The 20,564-nt window shown below is 27.9% G+C and overlaps 1 protein-coding gene across 1 annotated transcript in view; it reads left to right on the forward strand.

Moving 5' to 3' along the window:
* The window catches only part of LOC111632455 (protein GPR107-like), a 64,243-nt gene that overhangs the window by 38,376 nt on the left and 5,303 nt on the right, over positions 1–20,564 (forward strand). The window contains exons 8-14 of the mRNA XM_023376872.1: positions 437–570; positions 4,275–4,350; positions 5,010–5,083; positions 5,160–5,277; positions 7,641–7,771; positions 13,441–13,534; positions 15,936–15,983. Coding sequence (XP_023232640.1) covers positions 437–570; positions 4,275–4,350; positions 5,010–5,083; positions 5,160–5,277; positions 7,641–7,771; positions 13,441–13,534; positions 15,936–15,983 — 675 coding nt within the window. The remainder of the gene's footprint in view (positions 1–436; positions 571–4,274; positions 4,351–5,009; positions 5,084–5,159; positions 5,278–7,640; positions 7,772–13,440; positions 13,535–15,935; positions 15,984–20,564) is intronic.

Consider the following 20,564-nt stretch of genomic DNA (forward strand, 5'->3'; position numbering starts at 1 on the left):
TATATAATTACTTAATATAATTAAATTTATAAAATTAATAATATTATATATGATTTGTTTTTTATGATAATTTGGAAATATTAGAACTTATTTTTAGAATAAAATCAAGATAGTTTATGAATATCATAAAATTGTACGGATGTCATATTGAAAGTGGGATAGATGGGGACTTTGCTCTCTATCCATACCTTTTTCTCACCATGACATGATCCTATGCTATTCTGATGGCTCTTTTCTCAGGGTGGCATCTAAAAAACAGCTTGAAGGATAAATTATAAATCAGATAATTTAAATCAATTTATTATTTGATTAATCTAAACTGTCAGATTATTTTCAGGCTCTACAACCTGAAATTAATCAAATATTTTAGAATAATGATTGGTTACATAAAACTTTTAATATGAGAAAACTCATCATAAAAAAATTTTTTTTGAAGCTTTCTATTATTGAAGAAAATAATAATAATTATTTATCTGCTGGAGAAATACCTTTACCAAGATTATATTTCACAATGTCCTTTGTGTTCTTTTTGACTGGATGTGCTTGGATTTATGTACTTCGCATGAAGAAGTAAGTTTTCTGTTTTTTTTTTTTTAATGTATTTATTTAAAAGTTGAACTTTTAAGTGCAAAATTTCTAAGTATTTTGAATCTCTATGTATAATTATTATTTTATTGAAAATGTTCTTAATAGGACATTTATAATATTCGTAATGTAAAGTATTTTTGTCTACTCTCTTAAACTAATCATTGTAGATGATTTTTTACAATCTACAATTTTACTTTAATCAATTATTTTAAAAAAACAAACAAAAAAATTATCTTAAAGTTTATATATATATTTTAATTATTGAGTTAAATTAGAATCCTGAAATGTTAAAAGCACTCCCATAAAATTATTTTATAATGTACTTATACTTTCTTTAAATAAGAGTTTATTACAAAATAGTTTAATAGAAGTTATAAAATGTTATTACCCTAAAATTTTTGGTCTCTGAAAGCTCATGAGAATGATACTTGATTCAAGAAAACTGGATGTCTTTAGAGATAAACCCAATTAAGAGCAAACTTATCACTTGTGTATAATAAATAGGGACAACTTTATTTTGTAATATTGGCAAGTGCACTGATAAGAGACAACTTGAACATTGTGATGATCATTTTCTTTTTAAAACAGGCAAAAGCATGTTATAACGTTAATTTAGTTGGAAGGAAATGGAGTCTGTTGCAAGTGGCAGGCAATACAACCATCATCAGTGCAATGATTAGTTTTTATCACTCTAATATATATAGCAAAATACTGGGATCCTTAAGGTTTTTCTTACCCAAGGCATGTAATTTCTTTGACTTCTCAAAAATTTGTATTAATTTACTGTACATTTTTCTTTTACAATTTAAACAGAGACGGAGTGTTTACAATAAGAATATTAAAACCAATTAACCATCATACAATATAAAAATTAGTGAAATGTTGACAATGTGTGAGCATGATTATCTAGATTTACATTTACAAAGTGTACATAAGTAAGAATGACAGGGCTTAGAAACACATTAAAATTCACAAGATTTGTTTTCAAAAATGTAATTTATGTCAAGTATAAAGAACTAAGTTAAATAAAATTTGTAGCAAAGATTTATATGCACTGTATGAAAAAATTTCTTTAAAAAGTTAGCCAGAAGCTAGTTGCAGAAGTTAATAGAAATGTAAATAATATACAAATGCTGTTCACCAATTTTTTTTCATTGCTGTAGCCAGAGACTAACTTCATATGCAGTTTTTAGATCTTACAAAAATATAGCTAGTGAGTTAATTTAAATTTTCACACATGAAGTAAAACTTATTTATTGTTTTTTGTTTGTTTGTTTGAGTTATGGCAATGTTACATTTGGGTAATCTGACAAGGGAGATGCCTCTCAGGAGGTCTTTTTAAGGGAAACTCCCTTATTTAGGCATTAAAGTCACAAAGAAACCTGGAAAACTCTATGTGGCCAGCCCGTCTGAGTGAAGCACAAACCCATGACTGGACTTCCATTGTTCAGGGAACGAAGACCGCTTGGCCACTGGTGGGCCTATTGTTTTTTGTTTTTGCATTATGAGATCATAGTATTTTAAAATCACTTAAAATTGGACCATATAAATCATGATTACTCTACCTTTATTTTTAATGTTTTGACAATTAGTACAGATGCACATTCTTTTACTTAGAGTTTTAGATCATTTTTAACATTGTGCTTTTGCATTTTTATTTTTCAAAATATTTTAAGAAAAAATTAAAACTCATAATATGTATATGTGAAGAATTATTATAAAATGTATCATAGAGGAAAGCATTGCAAAATGCCAAGGATAGGCTGCTGATGAGGACTGATTGAGCCCTTAGTAGAATGCATCAATTGTCATTTTTAAAATTTAAACATTTTGAGATTTTAAAAACAATGTGTTAGTTACATTATATGAATTTTGGAGAACAATCTGTAATACTTGTAATAATCTAACAACAGTAAAAATGTTTTTGAACTATTTTAACTCTTTCTGAAATTTGTATAATTAATGCTTACACTTTCAGTTTGAGATTGAACTAGTCTAAAAATGAAAACAGTTTAGAAAATTACAAATAATTGCAATTTAAATGGTATCATTTTTCATTTTAATAGTTTTGATTTTGTAACAAAAAATCAACTTTCAATTAGATATTTTTAAATAAGTTTGGGATATTTATTAAAGGCTAAAAATTAATAAATTTATATTTTTGTAATAGAGTACAAGATGTAGAATTTATTAGTTAATGAATGATAAGTAAATAAAACTATTTTTTTGTACTTTTTAAATTCATATATCATTCTGTTTGTGAATTAATAACAGGATGAATTGCTTCTATATAATAAAACATTTTACTTTAAACTTCTAATAATTTAGCAATTTTAAAAAGATATCTTTTTCAAATTAACAATTTTAACTAATTAAAAAGTTACTTTTACAAATGAAATTGATAATTTGTTTGAAAGAACATTCATTTAAAAACAGCTAAATAGATTAACTTGCAGAAAATGTTTAGTAATTATTTTTAAAAATCACTTTGCTTGTTTATGATTTTTCATATTGTCTACACAATCTTTTAAATCAAGTAGTTGACATGATGTTCAATACTAGTATATTATAAGTATCTCATGATCACATGAATGGATTATGATATGAAAGTAAATATATCCTAGGAAATCTCATTCTTGGCCTTTTCTGCCACTGTTCTGACACATACACAGCTTTTTCATGGCAGTATACATATTGCCACTTCTGTCACCAATTTCAAATTGTTATTACTCTTTCTTTAAAACTCTCACAAGAAATCAAAAATGACAAAATTGACAGTGGGAACACTGATCAATGATTAATGTTGCAAGCTTCAGCATGTGCAGTGTCATAGCAGTTGGATGTAACTTATGACACAGTATAGAAAAAAAAGTTGGTGCATTATTATAAGAATTGCCATGACCAGCAGTTGCTTGCCAAGAAACAGGGAAACCCAATTGACCTTTTTTTGTCAGAATGAAAGCAAAGGTGTTATGGCCTTGGAACAGCAAGGCATGTTTTCACCTCAGTGGAACAGTGAACACCTGTAACTCATATCTGGGCCATAAAAAATCTTCATGTTTTCTTTGGCCCAGATATGACAATTATGGCAAGTTTACTAAGTTATAGTTAGGCATGGATTCACAACCACATTTATTCCTGGATCATTCTTTGAGAAACTAATCCCAAGGGATTCATACCATTCTCAGTGATGGCCAAGAGATGCTCACTGCTTTTGTCATCTTAATTTGTGTGATTTTTGGTTGATGTGGTTTATTGAAAACATGTTGCAAATTTGACAGCCTTGAAGTCAGTATCCTACTGAATGTGAGAAGCATCACATTTGAGTATCAATTATAGTTGGTCATTAAACATAATCAGTTTTTACATCAAAATGAGGACCACATTGAGCAGTATTTCCTACATTGATAAGATTTTTGTTTAACATGAGTGTCTTGTAAAAATAAAATATTTGGTGCTTGTAGTGCCAAAAGTACTTTAGTGTCAAGTTTTTGTACTAATTTTTTTATGGAAATGTTTTCTGCATGCCTTGAAATTTTATGATGCCAGATTTGGTTGCATTTAGACTGCTAAATACCATTCTAGACAGTGCTGAATAGGTGTACTTTAAATATAATCAACCAGTATGTGTATTAATTTTTTACATTAATGACATTTTTTAATCTAATTATTTTTCTTTATTTTAGGCAAGAATCTTTCAAAATCCACTATTTAATGGGCTTGCTTGTTTTTGTGAAATCATTATCATTAGTTTTTCATGGAGTAAGTAGAATTATTTTTCTAATTTTATTGTATTTGCACAAGTTAAGTTTTAAGACAATTTTATATTTAAATGAAAAGTAAAAATTAACTTTTTGGCAAGTTTTGAAAAATTCTTCTATTATTAATATTTGTTCCAAACTTTATTTAGCAGTAGGAAATTTTCCCTGTTGCTGGGGGAAGTACATTTTAAATTAGTACATCTATTATCAATATTTAATAAAAATAACTTTTGTGTATAAACAAATTATATCAAAAATATATGGAAGAATTTAATAAAAGAAAAATAATTATTTTGAAAAACCTATTATATTAATATGAAGTTTTATTGTCATTTGTAATGGTAATTGACATTTGTAGCTATTGTATTTAGTTTATTAAACTTTAATTTTTTTCTTTAATAAGTTTTAAGATTACAAATGAAACTTCATTATATTTACAGTATTTTCAATTAATTCATCATTGCGTACTTTGTATATCTTGTACTATATATTTACTTCTTACTGTTTTTGATATAAATCTTAAGTATGGTTTATTGGTTTTTTTGTTTTTAATTAAATAATTGAAATATTTAAGATTTTCAACACGCACAAACTATGATTTACATAATTAACTGTTTGAACATTTTATTTATTAACAACAATCATTTTGATCTTTTGCAGATAAATTATCATTTTATAGCAAAAGACGGTTCTCCAATGGAAGCTTGGGCTGTCTTGTACTATATTACACATCTGTAAGTAAATTGAAAAACACAGTAGTATAATTGAATGATTAATGAGTTAGAAACAAGTATTTTAAATATTTTTCAGTTTGAAAGGAGCACTTTTATTTATAACAATTGTATTGATTGGAACTGGTTGGGCTTTTATCAAGCATATTCTTAGTGACAAAGATAAGAAAATTTTTATGATTGTCATTCCATTACAGGTTTGTGTAATTTAGTATTAAATGAATTAGAGTATTAAATTTTAAGGACTTTAGAGTAATCTTTAGTTTTGTGGGTAATAATAATCAAATAAAATTCAATATTTGTTAAATTTTGAATATTTATTTTCCAAAATTTAATATATTTGTGTTAGTAATATATATGAAACATATTTTTCAAATAAAAATCAAACATAAATGTTATGAAAGTTTAAAAAGAATTTTTAAAATTTATGAAAATATATATTTAATTTTTAAAACTTATATTTTAAAACCCCCCAAAAATTTAATATCTGATATAAATGGATTATTGAAACCCTTGAGAAAGAAAGAAAAAAAGAAACAAATTATAAGGGAACTTCTAAAGCTACAAGACACTATGGATTTAAATTATTTATAAGAATTCCAGATATGGTGTTAAAATCAAATATATTTGAATATATAAAAAACAAAAAATTATAAATTCTGTAAAATTACAATTTATTTTGAGCTAAAGTTTGTTTCAATATATGATATGGTTCAATATAATTGTTACTTCTCATGTCTCTCTCAAGTTCATTTAACAAAGAAAAATATAGGAATTAGATTTGAAATTGATATTTTTTAGTAACTGTGACTGGTGGGTCTTGATCTTTGTCAGGACTGACACCACTGTAACCTTCGTCAGGATGAGAGGGTTACGTATGTTACAATGAGCGATTGCGGATGTGGTCGTTCGGGTGGATGGAGTGAGAGACAGCGTACTGGAAGTGACTCACACAGAGACTAGGTTAACATAACAACAGTTTAATGGGTACCGATAGGCTATACATTCTTTTACATTAAGTTGTTAAGTTCTTTAGACGAGGTATAATGCACGAACAAGAGAGAGAGTTTACAATTTCCATGTGGCGATAATTATTTTGAGGTCAGGTAAGTCTTTATGAGGTTCAACAGTTCCGAGTTGGCGAAATCTGTAATAATCCCAATAAGAGGCACTTAGTTCATTGGGTTTCTGATGAAATAATCCAAGGATTTGGCACTTAATACATTTGTAGATCGATGGTTCATACTTAAATCCAAAAATGTGCAGTGTGCGGGCACGATGAGTTGGAACAAAAAAACTTCTAAGGGTCGGATGAAGATGATAATACATAGAAAGAACAGCGATGACTGTGACGAAAATTGGTCTGTAGCTATTTTCATTTGACAACTTTGCAATAATAGGTCGAAAAGTTATGTGAAAGCATTCCTTAGCAACTGAGAACTTCTGAGTGATTAACTCCCAGGTGTGAAATTTGATACTTAACCGATAAAATAGTATTGTTAACGATTTAGGTCAGGCCAGGTGGTAGTTTAGTAAACAAGGCTGAGTCTCACATAACTGTTTGTGTTTACAGATAGACACCCAAGCCTAAATTGTAAAAATAATCAAATGATAACATCAGATTATTTGTTGTATAAGATGGCATCTTTACTGTCTGTCCTAAGTTTAAATTATTTTGTATTTGTTATATGAATTAGCAAAGTTCTAGCCTAAAAGTTAATTCAGCATTATTGTTTGGTTAACATTTAGTTCATTTTTATTTAATTTATTATGATTAATAAAATTACAAAATTTGTTCAATAATTTTCTATGAATATTGGAAAATTATAAACAAGATGAGTGTATGAATGTATGATGATGGTGATTTGATGATAGTGATATTAGATCTAGTATTTTGAATTTAAAAAGTTTCCTTAATTTCTCAATAGATTTGATAGAAATTAGCATTTGTAAAAACAACAAACTATGAAAAGTTAAATATTATTTGATTTGCTGATTTTTAATCTGTATAAATTTTAGTTAAAGTAAATAAGTTTACTATATAGTAAACTTCTCTCTGTTAACTTGGACTAATAGGAGGTGAAAGTTGTCAGAGTTAGCAGTGCGTTTTCTTTGATGATGAGGTAAAGAGAATGTGGATACAGTACAGTAATTTATTATTACAGGGAATGAGCTCAGAAAATTTCATGACCATACAGTATACAGTAATGTTCAGTCTTTAATACAGTAATACAGTAATGTTCAATCTTTAATAACTTATCAATTACAATAATATGATGCCCGGTATTTTTATATTTAATAACTAATTACAATGTATTGGAAAGTTTTTAATTTTAATTGCTGTAAAATTAGAAATTTTAGTACCAAACACCATAATTGAATCAATAATTCATAAATTCTGGATAAAATTCATTATTACAGTATCATCATTATAACAAGAAGTGAGATTTGTATTGGGTGTTAATATTGTGATTTATAGTATTTATAGAGAATTTCTTTTGTGACTGTTTATATCTGAAAATAAATTTTTCTAATAAAGTGCATTAATTTTTGAATGTAGGTTTTAGCAAATGTAGCTGAGATTATTATGGAAGAAAGTGAAGAGGGTGAAACTCAACATACTACCTGGAGAGAAGTGTTCATACTAGTAGATTTACTCTGTTGTGGAGCAATCCTGTTTCCAGTTGTTTGGTATTAATTAGTTAATTAGTAAATTTTTTGATTATTAAATTAGTGAGATGATAATTAAACATAGTTTATTAAGAAATTTATAAATATATAACTTGCATTAACCCTTTTAGTATTGATTAACACNATTATAGAAAAAAAAAAATTATATTATTTGAAATTTAAATTTAATACATTTGGATTTAAATGATAAAGAAAGTTATAAATAAATAATTATGAAAAATAATTCTGAACACAAACACAAAAATTATTTTGCATCTATTCCACTTTTCCCCCACTAATATGAACACAAATGAAATCTTACTAATACTGACTTTTATTGTAGGATCTCACTATTCATATGTGATACTAGTTAAAATTGTTTTAAAGTATAGAATATATAACATTTTAACTTTTTTTAACAAATTTGTAGCACAAATAAAAAATTACAATACTGAAGGTAAATTTAATGATTTTTCCATATTTACTTAATGTCAATACAAAACTTTGACAATGTTTTTTCATTTAAATTGAAAGATGCTCTCCAAAAGTAATACTATTAAAATTTTAATTACACTCTTTCAATTAATCAACTTTTTTTATACCTTAGCATTGAATAATCTAGTTCAGGAAATGGTCATTATGAATAATTTAACTAATAAAATTTGAAAACATATTAAACTTATATTTTTCAACACTTTTAGTTGCATTATCAAATAATGTACACAAAGACTTAAAAAAAATCAGTCTCTATGAATATTAAGAAATTTATAAATATATAACTTGCATTAACCCTTTTAGTATTGATTAACACAGTTAAAGACATTATTTTGTTTAAATTCAAAATACAAAGTTAAATCTGACAACATTGCTATGTCACCCAGAAATTAATGTGCATATCCAAGTTTTGCTTCAAAAGTGGGCCTGCAGGACCAAAGTACAGTATTTTTTCTTTGTTATTTCAGCATATTATCTCCATAGGGTAGAAACTGGTATGGGGGATTTTGAAAATTTTGTTGAACATCCAAAGGTTTCTTTGACACAGATAGATAGAATACATGTCAGGGAAGGTCAATTTGTCAAAATTTGAAAAATATACATTTAAATAATTGTGGCCTGACACAAAATTCATACCAAAGTTATTAGTCAATACATACCTGGCAACTACTTTAGGAGAATGCAACAACAGTCTGGACATACAGGACAATGATTGCTAAAAGGTTATGACATTATCACTTGTTTTAGCTAAAAGTATAGCTAGCAGCCATTTTTTCTCAAAACAGATATTATGTCTGGTATAATAATTCTCTCTGCTTTCTTATTTTCCTGGTCACCTGTTTGACCTATAGCAAAGTGATTCCACTCTGTTCTTGTGATTGACAATAACAGTGGTAAAGTGAGGGAAAAATACATTAGTCTGAAACATTTGTAGCGGTGTAAAACAGAGTTGTTCAAATGAGAGAATTTAGACACTCATAGGCTTCAGCCAGGACAGTATAAAATGTTTCATAACAGAGTTGTGTAAGAGGTGTATAAGTGAGAGGTCACTGTATTTAATTTATTCTGGAAATATTTCATATTGTTTAACATGTTAACTGCCTGATGTAATATGACACTTTGCATCTGGAGGGGGGCAAAAAATGAAAATTTGATATCTAATAATTGATTATAACGTAAATAAAAGGGTCGATGTACAACAGTCAGGACCGGAAAGTCGTATGACCTTGAACATGAAACTGCTTTCTCCCAGGCAATAAACTTTACAACCCCACTGTAATTAGACATCCTTCCCTACTTAAAAGTATTTACATCTGTGTGTTAAAGTATTTCACACTTTGTTTCAACTGCAAATGATGTTTTTTTTTCTGTAAATATATATGAAAATGCACTTATGTACTTTGATTTTTTTTTTGTAATATTATTTACTTTATATGTGATAAAAGAGAATAATTAAACTAATTTTCGATATTTTAAATTATTTACTATTAAAATAAACCACTATCAGATATANTGCTTTTTTTTTGTAATATTATTTACTTTATATGTGATAAAAGAGAATAATTAAACTAATTTTCGATATTTTAAATTATTTACTATTAAAATAAACCACTATCAGATATAAAATAGCGTTTTATTTAAAAAAAAACTACCACTGCCAACCTTGTACCGCGTCACGACGCACCGGCGGTCATAGCTTGGATTGGTTTGCCATACAACAGCCGGCATTCGAAGCCAACTGAATAGATATCCACGAGAGACCAGCACTAAGCATGCAGAAAACATCGTACGAGGCCAGGAAAATTTAACCTTGAGTAAAACTACATTGTTTACATCTACGGGCTGTCGTAGCCCGTAGACGTAAACAATGTAGTTTTACGCTGTACGGGAATTTCCATTATGACGGCGCGCGCGTCATATGGCGACCAACATGTTAAATGATTAAAATAATACATATGCCTCTGAAAACTGTTGCATGTTTAGAAGTAATTACTTAATAAAAATAGTTTAATGTTAAACAGCTTCATTAAATAGATAGATAGATAGATAGATAAATATTTCACATAAATTTCATATGAAGTAACATATTGACAGTTACATAGTTGATGACCACTTCACACAAACAAAGCACAGATTTCTTCAGGCTTTCTTTGTAGGCTACAGAAGAATGATGTAGTTACCTTGCCAAATATGCATATTTAATTTTGTATGAAATTTGTTACTTCATACAAAATATTAATCTATGATTATACAATTACAAAATTTTACATAAATTTATGGTTGCACCCTATATATTAAGTGATGATCTATAAACTGTCTTAAGTGTTTATCTTTGGTATTTATTTTTTAATTTGATTTTAGGTTGAGACTTATTTAATTACTAAATATATTAAAAGAAAGTTAGCTGCATGAATATTGTTTCCTCATGAGGCTATCATCTATGTAAAGAGCATATATTTTGATGTTACGAAGAGATTATTTTTATATCTTAAGTAATACAACATGTCTTTACTGAAATATATTTCATTATCTCAATATAAATGCCATTTTAGAAAAATAAATCTTATATCAAATTTTATTAGTGTAGAATGAGATAAAATATAAGTAGAATAAGCCTCTCCTAATATTGGCTTTTATCCAGTGTGTAGGAGATGTTCATGTAAGCTGATTATTATAATAAAAATTAATATTTTAGTATTTTTATAATTGAAATTTTGAATTTTTATATTTCAAATTGTAAATCAGTAAAATTTACAGCAAATATATTCCCACACAATACTAGGCTTTGTTTTTAGTGAACCAGTTGTTAAAATTAGCCAAAACATCTTGTAAGGCAAAACAGCATATTAGTTGCAGTGGTGCATTTTATGAAGAAAAATATTTGCAAGTTTTATTCTCATCTTTACTAGTATCATAAACTAAAAACTAAACAATTTTTATAATCTCAGAAATATTCTAAAATGAATTTTACTTTACAAATGTTTAAAACTATTGAACTTCAAAAAACATAAAAATTTTAAATATGTATCATAAATTTAGTAGTACTGTAAGTAATAACATGTTTGCTTTAGATATGAATAGAAATATTGTTTTATTTGTATATTTATTTTCTGGTTATAGCAAATGATGTATTAATGCAACACAAATAACACACACAGCAATTATTTAACTTATTTTTATTGAATGTATGATATATATATATACATATACATATGATAGTCAAAAATAAACCAAACTTTTAATATTATGTTAATAGTACAAATATTTATAGATCATATTCAAAAGAAAAAACCTACAGCCAAATATTTCTTCAAAATGTATACCATTTATTAAAGCAGTTTTGCATCTCATTTTGTGTTACCTCCTTGAGGGCAATTATTGCAGCACTTTTTATTTCTTCTTCTGATTTGAATCTGCAACTCTTCAATAGAGCTTTCATTTTGAAGGCATGAAAGTCCGTGAGTAAGGAAGATATGAAAATACAGGCATCTGGTGTTTTGCAAGAGGTTTGCTAAGTAGAAGTGTGTAATGTATCAGGATGTTGTGATGGAGAACCTAGCTTTTTTACTTGCCTGAGATAAGGCCATTTTTGTCTTATTTTTGTAGGCAATCAAGAATATCACTATAGTACTCTTTGTAAATGGATCTAATGGAATAAATACAATGCATTAGGGCTTTCACATCAAAAAGGCATAAGCATGACTTTCTTTTAGATCTGTTGACATGCTGGTGTATACAGTAAGACCCACTTAATGCAGGAGATACGTTCCTAGATGGCAAAGCACTAAACAAAACAGCATTAAACTAGGTCATTTTAACATAGAGTAAATAGGGATGTGAACATGCAACCAAAAATAAACAAATTTTACTTTAAGTTATTTTTATATTAATTTGTATAATAATATATGTTAAATAACACAAACATATGCACACAGAAATGTAAAGTTCATTTTTTGTGATGAACATGAACCAATTAGAAAAAGATGGCAAAAGGTGTACTTTCTTTACATCTATGTTTGTTTGGTGCAATTTTGGAAAAAAATATATCATCATGGATGCCATAGGCAATATCAGCTTCACTTGGCAAGAATTAAGTGATAAATGCACAAACGAAGTGTGGAAGAAGTTATGGCCGTAGGTATCCAAGAATTCTCAACGAGAAGAGCCTATTGCTGTATCATTAGGATGACCAAACTCAACCTAATCGATACAGCAAGAATACGAGATGTNATAATTTGATCAAGATTTCAGTTATTGTTACCAAACTTTTACTAAAGAAATCTGTAACAATATCTTTGGGTTCTTTGTTTTCAGAATCACTATTTTCCAATTCTACATGAATTCTTTGTTCTGCCAGTTCTTGAAGGTCGTCGTTGGTAAGCTCTCACCAGAAACCTATAGTAACTCCTGAATATCCTGCTCGTCTACATCTCGTATTCTTGCTGTATCGATTAGGTTGAGTTTGGTCATCCTAATGATACAGCAATAGGCTCTTCTCGTTGAGAATTCTTGGATACCTACGGCCATAACTTCTTCCACACTTCGTTTGTGCATTTATCACTTAATTCTTGCCAAGTGAAGCTGATATTGCCTATGGCATCCATGATGATATATTTTTTTCCAAAATTGCACCAAACAAACATAGATGTAAAGAAAGTACACCTTTTGCCATCTTTTTCTAATTGGTTCATGTTCATAAATAATAGTATTATATACAAATCAATGAATTGCTGCAATACTTTAAATCAGAGTAAATTTTGAGGTTTTTTAGGTGTCAAGCAGACTGTGTTATATAAAATAAGCATTAAGCGAGGCAGCGTTAAGCAGGGTCTTACTGTACTTTAAACTATGGTATCATAGTATTAATCCAACAAATACAGATTTATTGTGTGCTGAATAAATACTGGCATGTCTAAGAAAATGTTCTAATGTGCATGAGCTTACAGCCATTGCTAAGCATATCAAAAGTTCAGTTTATCTTTGACTCTACTAAGTATGTTTAAACAGTAATATTATTCATGGTGTATGCTTAAAGAAGGAAAAAATATGTTTAATTTAATGGATTTCTTTAACTACAGTTAAAACAGATTTTATTACATCAATAATTTTATCAAATAAAAATTATAAAACTTCATATAAAATTGAAAATTTTCATAATTATATATTAAGATTTCATAAAAACTTTGTCATTTTAGGTCGATACGTCATTTACAAGAAGCATCGCAAACTGATGGTAAAGCAGCCATCAATTTAGAAAAATTAAAACTCTTCCGACATTTTTATGTAATGGTAAGTATTGGCTTATGTTGTTAATTAAATATATTGATTTAGAAGTGTTTAAATTACTTTTTGTAAATAATACTGTATATCACATTTATTATACTGTAAAAGAATTAAACAATAAATTGATTTGACTTTTATGTATCAATTCTTTTTAAATTTCTCAGCTCAAAAAGGATTAAAACATAATTATTAAAATAAAATTAGTAATGTTAAAAATTGTATTTTGAAGTTACCTTTTACAGAGATGTAATATATAAAAGTGAAATGAAATTTGATTTTTAAGAAGTCAAATGTTTTATATGCCATTTGCTCATGTTAACATTTTTAGAATTAACATAATTCTAAAAATGTTAACATGGGAAAGTTCAGGGAAAAATCTTTGTATAAATTCTCTTTTGGTAGAATGTTATAATTGAAAAGTAATATAAGGCAACAATAAAACATTGATAACTAAGAATATAACACAAGTATGTTTTGGATAGCTTTAATTATAACATAATTTCTCAAATGACAATGCAAGTAATTAGTCTGTCCATGAGGAAAACACTACTGAAGAATATGACAACATTAAATGGGAGAGATTCATTTTCAGAAATAAAGATGCCCAAAAGATAAAATGGGATATAGGCTAATACTGCATATTTATTTCATTTGAATTAAAACTACTATTTTTTCAATTTCTGAATTTAAATTTTTGTTACATGCTCAAATATACTGTATAAATGAAAAACATTTTTGTTAAGAGTTTGATATTAAAAAACTATTATTAGTGCTCATGTATTAAATTAATGTTTATTTAGTAAAAGATCAAGTCTTTGTACTTCAGAGAAATAACAGGTAATTCAAATTCAATTACAAAAATGATAGTGTATATTTGCATAACTTATTCTTGAATACTTAATAAATATAATGTCAAAATTTTATGGACAGTTGAAATTGATCTGCCTGATTTTATGTGGTACGACACAAATTGATAAGTGTGGTTCTTTCATGATAGCTTTTGCATAGCACTTACTGCATATTCTGAGACAGTTTTGTTTGAATTTATTCAGCAAGTAGTGCCTGTAAGATGTGAAAATTTTTTTTAGACTGTTAATTAATTTTATTGTATTTCTTTCCTTGAATATCATTAATACTTAATATATGTGTTACAAAAACCCTTGAAATGTTATGGAAATCCTAGAATAAGTGAAAAAATGATCCCTATTTCAGAGAGTGTGTGATTGTTTTGAATTTGCAGTTGGCAATTGTATATCTGGAGTAGGGTTGACACACTTTCATATTTTGCTTCTCATTATGATGTTTTATAGCATGCATTATTATACCTAAAAAAGTATGGCCAGATGGCCAAACAATTAAGATGTCAACCTACTGCTCTGAGGAATGAATCTTGATGGGTTGAAAAATCCCAGAAATATTTTGAGGGATAGTCTGTCCCTGATATGTTAGGCCCTGTCTCTCACCACTTGGCTGCTCCATTGTAGGCCTTTCCAAACCTATGATGGGCTTAAAAAAAAGAGGCAAGTTTTTTAACTCTCTACTTAGCCCACAGAGTAGAGTCAAAACAACAAATTCTAAAGTCTCCAAAAATAGTTCTTATTTTTTTTTATGAAGGTTCTTGTGAGAAAACACTTGATTACTACTATTTCCTGCAAATATATCTTCATTTCCATTATTCCAAATTTGGATATGAAAAAGTTTGTAACCCCAATCTGGAATAAAGAATTAAGGAAGACAAGTCTATCCAGACATCACAGTTTATCTGTAGATTCTATTTAAAAGCAATATAAAATTACTTGTATACAATTTTTACTTTTTATCTCTTTGAATAAAAGCCTTCCTGTTGGCAAAATGTTTTCATTGCTCTCTGTTAACCTTATACACAGACTAACAGCAACTGCTAATCACTTACTCTAATGTTGTTGACATGGCAGAAAAAAATGAGAAATATGGTTGATGTGATGAAATATTGAGAAATATTCAGTAAACAGTAAAATATGTTACATAAAATTGGCATAATTTGCTTCAGAAATTGACAGGAAAGTCAAATATCAAAGATTGACTTTCCAGCATATCAGCAAGAAAACATGAATCATATAAATCTGGGTTTAGTTATCAATATTTGTATATTGTTGCACATTAATGGGATTCTATAATAATAACATTGCAGAATTGTTTTTTTAACTGAAATAGATGGAGACTTTATAAAATGTCCTGTATAAAAAAGAAATATGAAAAATTACCAAAAACTTATTCATATATTGAATATTTTTATTATTCTCTGTAATGTAGTTATTATTATTTATAAAATATTGTTTTACTGATAAATTTTAGGAATGAATGTATTAATAATTGTAATTTTGTAGAAATAAAATTCTTTTTATTAAAACAATCAATTTTTTTTCAGATTGTATGCTATATATATTTCACAAGAATTATTGTGTATCTTTTAAAGGTAATTTTTCTAAAATATATAATTATAAGTAAATTTCACTTTTTATAATTACATATTTGAGAGTTGTTTGGGAAATAAGTTGCAATTTGACTACAAAAGACAAAAACATTTTGGGCATTCTTTTATTGTCAAAGTTTGCTCATGTATTTACCTAGTTTTTAATGTTTTCACCTCAAGGTTGATAAACTTTTTGTATCATCATACAAATCTTTTTATCCCTTTGTCACAGAAGTTTTCTGCAAAATACTTGAGTAATCTTGCATGGCTAATCATCTTTTCTTTGCTGTATTCCTGCTAAAAGTGCAGAAACATATGGAACTTGGCACCATGTCAAGGCTAAAAGTTGGTTGATGAAATATTTTCTTTTAGAAGTGTCAAGCAAAGGGCTTATTTGAGCAGCAGTATGTGGTCATGAATTGTTATGAAGTAAACTCTGTAGGCATTATTTGCTTTGAATAGTCTATCATAATTTTTCAAGATCTTTTGACTTCATTTACATTTATTGTTGCTCTATGATTGAAGAATTCAGTCTAAAAACAATGACCTTATCTCTCGAGTGAAGATTTTTGATCATGTCATTTTCTGATGTGATTGCAAATGTCTGATAAATTTTAAAATATAATATGTTGGATGATTCATTCTTAGCATCTAGGACAATGTACTGATAAAACTTGATATTTTTCTTTTCATCTGAGATGGCTGACTGCATGATTGGAACTTTTCACTCTCTCCATATTTTTATTTTATAATTGATTTTAGAATTTTCAATATCTAATAACTATTAAACTAAATTCTTAATGATTATTTAACTTGTTTATTTTGTTTAAACTATATATAAGTAGTCTACTTATGAAGAAATCAGGCTATTTTTAATCTCTAACATTTTTTTGAAGTTGGTTCTGTTTCTTATATTATAATAATTAATAATTTTATTTTTTTTTAAAAAGTTCAAATACCAAAAATATTGATTTTTGTTTTAACTATAAAATAGTAACATTAATTAGCAAAGTAACAAAAAAATAAGATTTCAAATATGCAATTTATTTCTCTCAGTAATTGTTATGTTTGTTTATAAAATATCTTAAACAAAATAATAACTATTTTATTAAGTGAATAGTTTCAATAAATTAATTTTTAATCTTTATCATCATAATTTGATACATTATGAGATCAGTTTTAATTAGAATTATAAAATTTTATTTCATCCTATTATATTTAAATTCTTAAAGTACAAAGCTGCTTTCTTCATAAAACAATTTTCTAGGTACAAGTTGTCCTTGACCTTCATACAACTCACTATTATATATGATACTTCAATAACCCTAAATTGCATTTTATATGCCAAATTTGTGCTTTAGGATATAATTGCAAGGTCCATATAGACCTGGAAAGTCAGGGAATAAGATTTTTTTTAGCAGAGAGAGTCGGAATCCGCAAATATTGTGGAATTCATCTGTCATGCTTGCTTTTTTTTTTATTGGAATATGTCTTTAAATTTGGTTCAGTAAAGGGAAATCTACAAAAACTGGAGCAACCGAACAAAAATGGCAAAATTTGTTGTGCTTATATCTCATAAACTATAAATGATAATCAAATGATTTACATTTTGTTGGATAGAAGATTTATGTTCGTATTTAAAATGGTGGGTAGCAGTTGTATGTGAACACTGAAAATGCAACAGAATGCGCTGTTTGGGCAGTGAAACTTTGGATGATGAAGAGATAGGACATCAAAATCAGTGTCAATTTGTACAGAACGACAGGATCTACAATATTATTTAGCAATAATAACTGACAAAATAGAATTTGTTAAATTATAAGCCTAGTTTGTCCAAGTCAAAGAAAATTTCATAACGTTGAAGAAATTGCAAAGGAAATATGAAAAGACATGTAAGAAATATATATCATTGGAAAGAAAAATTGAAAAGGAATCAGAAAAGCCCAGAATGAGTAATGCCAAACAATGCAGATTGTATAGAGAGTATAAGAAAACCAAGCACATGAACTCCGATGTGAATATTTTAAGTGCGCCTCTGCCCGAACAGATATATATTGACTTGGAATGTCATTACCACCAACACTATTTGGTTACATCTTATCCTTTCTCTAATAGCACAAAGATGGATTCACACCTTAAATGATTGCAATTGTGTCCATACACAATCCTCCCAATTTTTTTGACCTGCATGAAGTTTGATTAACCCATGCAGTCAGTTGATTTCATGGGGGCAACAAAGAACTGTCAGTCAACTTAATGATATTGTGTACGGGACATTTTGGACTGCATGGCAGACCTCACACAATTTATATAGTTTTATTTGTTGTATTTTTCACTGCAGGCCAAATACAGTACGTGGACTGTATATGGCCTGCAGTGCATCTGTCAAAATCCTGCCAATTTTGACAGATTGATGATCTGTGATTTGTCTTTTCTCTGAATGCAAATTTTCATCTTCAGATGGCCTGCAGAATTTTGCAAGTATACCAAAATATCACCATAGATTTAAAATCAGATCTTCACCATTGACAATGACCCACTTTCCTGCCAAAATTTCACTGCTTCCATAATAAATTTTGGAGAGGGATGAGGAGAAATTTAATGGGGAATAATGTCATAATTGGTCAGGGAATTACCTGTATTGACCTGTAATACAAAACCAACAGAGAGCATCACCATGTGATAAATCAAAATTTATTTATTGTCTTTTTGACAAGACTATGTCTTGTGTATAAAATTGCATCAATGGCTGCCCACCTTAGAGGTATGAAGGAGTATGTGTCAGGAGTTGCAATTTGGCACAGAGTATTAGGTGCCCAAATCACGCGCACATAAAAAAAACTAGACTTATAGGTACTCGGGACCAAGAACCACAAGAACCAAGTCAAAATAAAATACAAAATGGCGACACTCTTTCTACAAACAGGCACTAGTGCAAGAATTGTGCATGCGTTGCCCATAGGGAAGTTGGAAATGTGAACGTTGCAAAAACAAATTTTGACAAACAAATCTTTGAAAAAAGCCCATTTACCAGTCCCATGTTGTTCCTGACATATCTCTAGTCGCAACTTGCTGACCTTGACAATTGACCCAAGATATCTCGTTTCAGCATTGGAACGTTTTTGAAACTAGATGATGCTAGTTATAAGATAATTTTATATTAAAACTAACTTCCGAAATATAATTTTTTTTTTTTGTTTTTACATTTATTATATTTATTTTGTTCGTGCAAAATAAATAAATAATTTTGGATGATATGATAGCCACAATTTTTTTTCAGAAATGGGAAATTTTTGTTAGGCATTGACAAAAATTTAACCAGGAGTGACACACAATGGAGAGAAATTTCAACATTGGATAGGTTAATTTAATCAAAAAGGCATTGTGGATGACCTTTTGGCTGTGGCTGTGGCTGGCAAAGTTTGAACAATTGTGCTCAAAACCAGTGATATCAAAGATGATCAAAGAGATTATGGCAGCAACAAAGCCTGCCATAATCTACACCAGGACTCCAAGTACTGGTGTCAACTTTCCTCATTGGAGAGTGCTCATTTTTCTCTTTTTCTTAGAAAATGGGTGTGCAGTTGAGTGCTTCGTCTCCGAGACATGGTCTTGTCCCAAAAATGGCTTTGGCGTTTTACTTATTTAAAATTAAAATATTGATCCAATAAAAGTATTTATTGCATTATATTTAAGGAACAATATAATTTTAAATTTTATTTCCAAAATTCTATGTTTATTTCTTAAGTTTTCTAGAAATTTTATGCCATAAACTTATCAAAGGATTTTTTAAAAATTTTTATTAAATTTATTTCTGTTTAATCTATGGTTTAAAATTTATAAAAATGATGTTTTACATTTAATAACATATTCAGTGTAATAAAGTAAAACTTTTTACCTTAATAAGATGTTTTATAAATTTTCTTTATACACTGTGGGAACAGAACTTTATAACAAGCAGTTCTACTGTTCAAGTTTTGAACATTGACTTTTGTACACATTTTTAGGAATGCATTGCATCTGAAAGTTGGAGACTACCTGTAATTATATTTTCCATTTTTACAAATTCTTTGCTTGAATATTATATATTTTCAAAACTGTTGCAGATTGGAAAGTTATTCATTGATAAATTTGATTGATTTAATATATTTTCCATCATAAAAATATTTTTTGTCTGATCTGAGAAATTCATTTCTGAATTTCCAAAAGTATCAAATCCAAAAAATAATAATCACAGAAATGAGCAAAGAAACATTACTTTTAACTAATTTAAAAATGTTTACCACATTTAAGTTAAGTGTTTTCTTAATTGAATTTTTATAAATTCTCATTTAATTTAACAGTAAAAGGTTTAAATGATTTAATATTTATCTTTTAGCTTAAAGTGAAAAAATTTAATACAATTATTATAACTCCCAATACAATTATTTTGTTTAATAAAACTGTTACAAATATTTTAAAATAGCTTTTAAAAATAGGAATTAAAATAAATATTAAATATAGTTTCTTCAAAGTGAATGTCCCTCGGTTTCTTCCCACAGCATGTCACTGAGTACTTTTTATAACAATCATCAAAAGGGTCAT

The sequence above is a fragment of the Centruroides sculpturatus genome, unplaced genomic scaffold, assembly GCF_000671375.1.
Source record: "Centruroides sculpturatus isolate CEXI.00-Female unplaced genomic scaffold, Cexi_2.0 scaffold725, whole genome shotgun sequence".
Lineage (NCBI taxonomy): Eukaryota > Metazoa > Arthropoda > Arachnida > Scorpiones > Buthidae > Centruroides > Centruroides sculpturatus.